This window comes from Podarcis vaucheri (assembly GCF_965113315.1).
Source record: "Podarcis vaucheri genome assembly, chromosome: 8".
Lineage (NCBI taxonomy): Eukaryota > Metazoa > Chordata > Lepidosauria > Squamata > Lacertidae > Podarcis > Podarcis vaucheri.
Window position 1 is genome coordinate 91,473,465 of NC_138766.1, and position 6,639 is coordinate 91,480,103.

At 46.2% G+C, this 6,639-nt stretch overlaps 1 protein-coding gene across 1 annotated transcript; it reads left to right on the plus strand.

The window, feature by feature from the left end:
- The first annotated feature begins 226 nt into the window (after positions 1–226).
- LOC309539606 (ly6/PLAUR domain-containing protein 2-like) lies at positions 227–4,874 on the plus strand. Its single transcript, XM_082236002.1, has 3 exons — positions 227–436; positions 2,611–2,730; positions 4,605–4,874. Exons 1-3 carry the CDS (start codon positions 385–387, stop codon positions 4,814–4,816), a joined length of 384 nt encoding a protein of 127 aa, XP_082092128.1. The 5' UTR covers positions 227–384; the 3' UTR covers positions 4,817–4,874.
- The last annotated feature ends 1,765 nt before the right edge of the window (positions 4,875–6,639 follow it).

The window sequence follows — 6,639 nt, forward strand, 5'->3', positions numbered from 1 at the left end:
TCAGAGAGGACTGTCTGCCCAGATTTCCAGCACTGAGCTCCAGGTAACCTTTCAGGTCTACTTCTGTCCCAGATCAAGCCTGCGTCCTTTTTACTTTTCTTTTTTTTCTGACTGACACCTCTCTGTTCCCTCTTGTTCGCTCCTGGGCATGTCCCTAGAAGAACTGGGTGGAGGATGGAGGAGGTGTGGCCGCAAACAAAGGCATATCTTCTTCTCATCCACTGAGAGAGCCCTTTCCCCTTGACAGCACAGCTGAGCGCAGGACAGGAAAAGGGCTGTGGCCAGGTATATAATAAGGTCCCAGCAGAGCCCAGCAGGGACTGGGAACGGGAGCAAAGGAGCCGCCTGGGAGTGTTCAGAAGCCTCCAGAGTTTGCCTGCAAGGATGAAAGCACTCCTGGCTGTTGCGCTGGCCTTCCTGGCATCCTTAAAACTTGGTAAGATTCAATTCTATCTCGGGGTGTTGCCGGTGGCTTGGCTGTGAAACTGGAATGATTGTGTGAAGGAAAGAGAAGCTGAACCCTGCCCTCAAGGAGGTGTTGTGGCCGGCTATGGCCACCCAAGGACTGAGAATCTGGAGCTGCACTCTGTACAATCTCAGGGGTGCTCTGCGAGTTCTTAAATGGCGTTTCCGTGCGCTGCTCTGGTTTCACCAGAAGAGGCTTAGTCCTGCTGGCCACATCACCCAGAAGCTGTACGCCGGCTCCCTCGGCCAGTAAAGCGAGATGAGCGCCGCAACCCCAGAGTCGGCCACGACTGGACCTAATGGTCAGGGGTCCCTTTACCTTTACGATTTCTTAGAAATCGTGGAATTGTAGAATTGGAAGGGAACCAACGGGTCTTCTAGCCCAGGGGTTAGCAACCTTTTTGAGCAGAGGGCCGGTCCACTGTCCCTCAGACCATGTGGTGGGCCAGACTATATTTTGGGGGGAAAATATGAACGAATTCCTATGCCCCACAAATAACCCAGAGATGCATTTTAAATAAAAGGACACGTTCTACTCATTTGAAAACACGCTGATTTCCAGACCGTCCGTGGGCTGTATTGAGAAAACAATTGGGCCACATCCAGCCCACGGGCCTTAGATTATAGCCTAATAATAATAATAATAATAAATTTTATTTATACCCCGCCCTCCCCGGCCAGAGCCGGGCTCAAGGCGGCTAACACCAGTAAAATTACAATAAAAACATAATGGGGGGGGACCAATTTAAAAGACAGGTTAAAATGCAATTTAAAATACAGCCCAAGCACCGTCGATGCTGAAATCACAACTAAAGTGGGAGGGGTGGGTTGGTTACTAGTTTTGTCCCGTCCTTGTTTTCATTATGTATTTTGTGTTTTTTATCTTGTATTTCTGTTGATGTGTTGTATATCTGAGATCTACAGATATACAAATAATACAAATAATATTAATAATATTAATAATAACAACAACAATAGAATTGATAGGGCTCAGCCTTTTCTGTGAAGCTGTGGGGTCCTCATAAGTAAGTTCTTGATTGGTTTCTGTGACGGGAATTAACGGAATTAATTATTAGTAATAATAAGAACTTTCAGTCTGTGATTTGATAGAGGGGAAGAACATGGGGTTGTAGCCGATGTTAGTGCTACTCAGAGTAGACCCATTGGCATTAATGGACGTGATCCACCTGGAATTATTAGTTTCAGTGGTTCTACTCTGAGTAAGCCTCCATGGCATGAACCCATGGTTTCTTGGTGCTTGATGTCTCAGGATGAAAGACAAAGGAAAGCTTCAACTTACGACTCATGAATCAGGGCTCACTAGATAGATCTGTCCAGGACGCAGGAGGCGCTGCAATCTAAACCACTGAGCCTCTTGGGCTTCCTGGTTGGAAGTCGGCAGTTCGAATCCCCGCGACGGAGTGAGTTCCCGTTGCTCTGCCCCAGCTCCTGCCAACCTAGCAGTTCGAAAGCACACCAGTGTAAGTAGATAAATAGATACCACTGTGGTGGGAAAGTAAATGGCATTTCTGTGTGCTCTGGCTTACAACACAGTGTTCTTTTGCACCAGAAGTGGTTTAGTCCTGCTGGCCACATCACCGGGAAAGCTGTCTGTGGACAAACGCCGGCTCCCTCAGCCTGAAAGCAAGGTGAGTGCCGCAACCCCATAGTCGCCTTTGACTGGACTTAACCATCCAGGGGTCCTTTACCTTTACTTAGATCAGCCTTTCTCAACCTTGGGTCCCCAGATGTTTTGGGACTACAACTCCCATCATCCCTAGCTAGCAAGGCCAGAGTTCAGGGATGATGGGAGTTGTAGTCCAACAACATCTGGGGATCCAAGGTTGAGAAACACTGACCTAGATAGATCTATAGATCAGTGGTTGAGCAGCTGCTTTAAATGCAGAAATTCCTGGGTTCATTCCCCTGCATTTCTAGGGAACAGGAACCTTCCTGAAACCATGGAGAGCAGCTGCCAGCCAGTGTAGGAACTACCAAGCTTGATGGAGCAATGTGGTTTGACTCAGTGTATGGCAGTTTCTGACAATCCTTGCGGGGATTTGGCACATTTAATGGCAGACAGAACCAAAGCCCCTCCGCCGGAGGTGAAGTCTGGCACACCAATTCCCTTTCCTTCTCTTACAGGGCTCTGTTTGCAGTGTTATACCTGCAAAGAACCCACCGACCTCAGCAGCTGCCTGACTTTCGTCAACTGCTCCGCAGACAGCACACACTGCAAGATAACGGTGCACTCGGTGGATTCAGGTAAGGACGTGGGGACGCAACCAAAACCCTGGATCAGCCCTCCGCTAAACAGGGGCACCCTGGTTTCGGACCTCAAATCCCATTTGGCCATTGGTTGCGCCGGCTCTTGCGAGTTGTAGCCCAGAACCCTGCGGAAGGGGCGCTGAGTTGGCAAAGGCTGGCCTAAAGTGACCCTTTCCTCTGTTCCTGCATTGGCCTTTTATAGAATCGTAGAGGTGGAAGGGACCTCCAAAGCTCATCTAGCCCAACCCGCTCCAAGCACAGTTAAAGAATCACTTTCACGATTTGCATTCAAAATCACTGGAACTCGGGGTATCTTCCTTGATCCTGCAGCCACTGGCTGCATGCAAGTGATCCACTCTGGGCGGGATCTGTTCATCTCAACAGAAGAGGGCAGTTTCATGAACTGTGCTGCCTCCCTCCATTGAAGGCAGTGGGGTGTAGTGGTTAGAGTGTCGGACTGGGACCTGGGAGGCGGGGGTTCAAATCCCCACTCACTGGGTGACCTTGGGCCAGTCATTGTCTCTCGGCTTAGCCTACCTTGAAGGAGAGTTGTGATATAAATGTAATGATGTTAATTACGACACTGGTTAAATAAGAAATCAAGACGGCAAACTTTTTATAAAAGGGGAAATGGTTTATTGAATATTTACAAAAAACAAACAACAACCTGTAAACAGATAAGCACATGGGCAGGAATATTGTAATAACCTGCAGTTATTATATATTTGGGACACGGGTGGTGCTGTGGGTTAAACCACAGAGCCTAGGAGTTGCCGATCAGTGGTTCGAATCCCTGCGACGGGGTGAGCTCCTGTTGCTCGGTCCCTGCTCCTGCCAACCTAGCAGTTCGAAAGCACCTCAAAGTGCAAGTAGATAAATAGGTACCGCTCCGGTGGGAAGGTAAACGGCGTTTCCGTGTGCTGCTCTGGTTTGCCAGAAGCCGCTTAGTCATGCTGGCCACATGACCCGGAAGCTGTACGCCGGCTCCCTCGGCCAGTAAAGCGAGATGAGCGCCGCAACCCCAGAGTCGGCCACGACTGGACCTAATGGTCAGGGGTCCCTTTACCTTATTTATTATATATTTAAAGCAGATGAATAAACGGTCAAATTAAGTTAATTTGGATATGCGGGAAATATTAAAAATAAATTTAAGGAACCGTAGAAAGAGGGAAGTCAGGTTCTAAAATGTTGAAATGAAGGTAAAATTATTGAAATGTATAAAACTGAAAATCATAAATATATAAAAAAATATGAGACTGGAGCACTACAGGAGCTTGTAACAGGGATGTAAGAAGCTCTAAGTGATTAATTAATCAATTTATATATTTTAGGCCCACTTGTGATTTGCACCCCTAATATTCAAGCTAGGCACACATGGCCTTGACAACTGAGCCAGCGCGCACCTGGGATGCTTTCGCCAATGCACCCTTATCTCCATCTTTCTCTGCCTCCCCATTCCCAAGGGAGTATCACTGTCCCAAACTGTGGTGCGCATTGCATTCCAAGGTTGCAGAGTGATTTCTAGCCATCAGGAATGCATCTCCTGTTTATTAGCTCCTGTTTATTAGCTGACCTTGGATAGGTCATCCAGGACATTTGGCAAGCTGTCGGCTAAACAAAGAACAGCCTCCCAACATCCCTAACAATAGGAACCAGGATATTTCATAAAATCACAGAATTGTAGAGTTGGAAGGGAACACATGGGTCATCCAGCCCAACCCTCTGCAGTGCAGGGATATTTTTGCCCAACGTGAGTCTCGAACCCATGTCCCTGAGATTGAGAGTCTCATGCTCTACCGACTGAGCTACCTTGCTTTGAAGAACAAAGCAGCATCGCTGAAAAGCCTCCCTTCTCCACCTTCTCCCTCCAGGATACCCCTTTTTCGGAAACATCACCGTCACCAAATCCTGCGCCAAAAACTGCGTGCCTTCGGAGCCAGATGGGATCGGTGAAACTCGCCCGGCCTACTGTTGTGACACCGACCTCTGCAACGTTGGCTCCAGGCAACAGGCCAGAGCCGCAATCTCCGCCACGGCTTTTGTAGCTGCCCTCGCTTTCGGCCTCCTGTGGACCAGACTGTAAGGCTTCAGGAAGAGGGTGGGTGGATTTTGGAGGAACATCGCCCAGGAAACAGAAGAGGGGAAGGAGAAAAACAAAACTTGGCCATATAATCTAGAGCAGGAAAACTTCAGCAATTTCCAGGCTGTTTCCAAAGGTCTGTTGCCGTTCTCCCTTCAAACGGACATCAAGGGGTCAAGAAAACTTTGGGGAAATAATTGCACAAGAGAGTGGATATCAGGGCTGTATAAACACCACCAGCACACCTTCAGCCTGTAACCTGCTTAGCAGTTAAAAACGCTAAAAATTATTTTAAGGCCTACCCTACCCTTGTTGCAAAGATGGGCCAGATCAGGATTGCAAAACCGTTTTGCATGCCTAGAGTGCCAGATGTCCTTAGCAATAAATAAACAAGGGTGGTGATATGGATATAAATTTGCTTCCTCCCTAACCAAGTGGTGTGATTTAAATATCAATGGAAGGAAACGACCTTTTGCAATCTGATTTCTGGAAGAGAAGGATTTCTGAAATAGGTTGTGACAGGGACGCTCCAGGTGTCCCTGAAAAGACATGGAAAAATTGTTTTACAGGGTGGGATTGAGATGGCAGGACCCCTGAACCACAAGTGGGGGCTGAGCGCCTCAAGTACAGCGTAAGAGGGATCACTCGGGAGACGGGCGGTGCTTGAAAACTGAGAACGGTTTGCGAATAAATAAATATCTTTCTGCTCCTACAGCACTTGCCCCTTTCTTGTTGCAATGCTGTTAGCATTTGTAAACCGATGTTTTAGCCTACCTTATTTGTTAGAATTGGCTGTTTTAGGGATTTAAATAAAAGTGTTTTTTAAAGAATCCCGTCTGTCGATCACATTATGTTATGTATCCATCGTCACACACACACACACAACACATTCAACATTCAAACATATTACTTAATGTAACCTCTCCACTGAGAAGATGGAGCTATTGATATAACAAGGTCTTGATTTTGGTCTTTACATTGTTAAAGAAAAGGGTCCACGTTTCTTCATTTCATTTCAATTCTTATATTTCCATGCAAACCTTACAGAGGCACAATTACTATTCCGTTTATGAAATCCTGTGTTTCAGAAACATGACTTTTCTTCCCTAGTCTTCAACAGGAGTGCTTTAGTAATATTTATAATTCTAGTTGTTTTAACCTGCTGTTCAGCGACTCTTGTCTCCCTGCTCTTATTCTGGCTTGTTCTAATAATTATTGTATCTTGTAAATTGTTGTATTTTTAGCTATTTTTAAACTGCTATTTTATGCTGCTTTTCACTCAAACGAGTCACAAAGCAGCTTACATACAGTGAATGATAACATCGTAGCACATCACAATCACAACATAAATGTTGTTGTTTAGTCGTTTAGTCGTGTCCGACTCTTCGTGACCCCATGGACCAGAGCACAACATAAATAATATAAAACAATTAACAAATCATCAGTAAAACAATGACAAGAATCATCAGTATTTATTTTTATTATTTGTTTGTTGAATTTATATACCTCCCTGTACCCAGGCGTCTCAGGGCGGTTCACAGAAAAGATTGCAATATATAAAATAAGAATAAAAAAAATAACCCAATAACATTCCCCAAAAAAGAGCCACATTTTAAAAGGGTATAGGATGTCAATCAGGTCAACCAAAGGCCTGGTTAAAAAGGAACACTTTTGCCTGGAGCATAAAGGTGTCTAATGAAGGCTCCAGGCAAACTTCCCTGGCGAGAGCATTCCACAGACAGGGAGCCACCACAGAGAAGGCCCTGCTCTTGTGTTGCCACCCTCTGGACCACTGGAGGAGGCGGCACATGAAGAAGGGCCTCAGA

Bases quoted from the DNA above. Each gene is read 5' to 3' on its own strand.
- LOC309539606 (XM_082236002.1), top strand. From the start codon at position 385: ATGAAAGCACTCCTGGCTGTTGCGCTGGCCTTCCTGGCATCCTTAAAA. The intron at 437-2,610 runs GTAAGATTCAAT...CTTCTCTTACAG, and splicing joins CCTGGCATCCTTAAAACTTG to GGCTCTGTTTGCAGTGTTAT. The intron at 2,731-4,604 runs GTAAGGACGTGG...TTCTCCCTCCAG, and splicing joins GGTGCACTCGGTGGATTCAG to GATACCCCTTTTTCGGAAAC.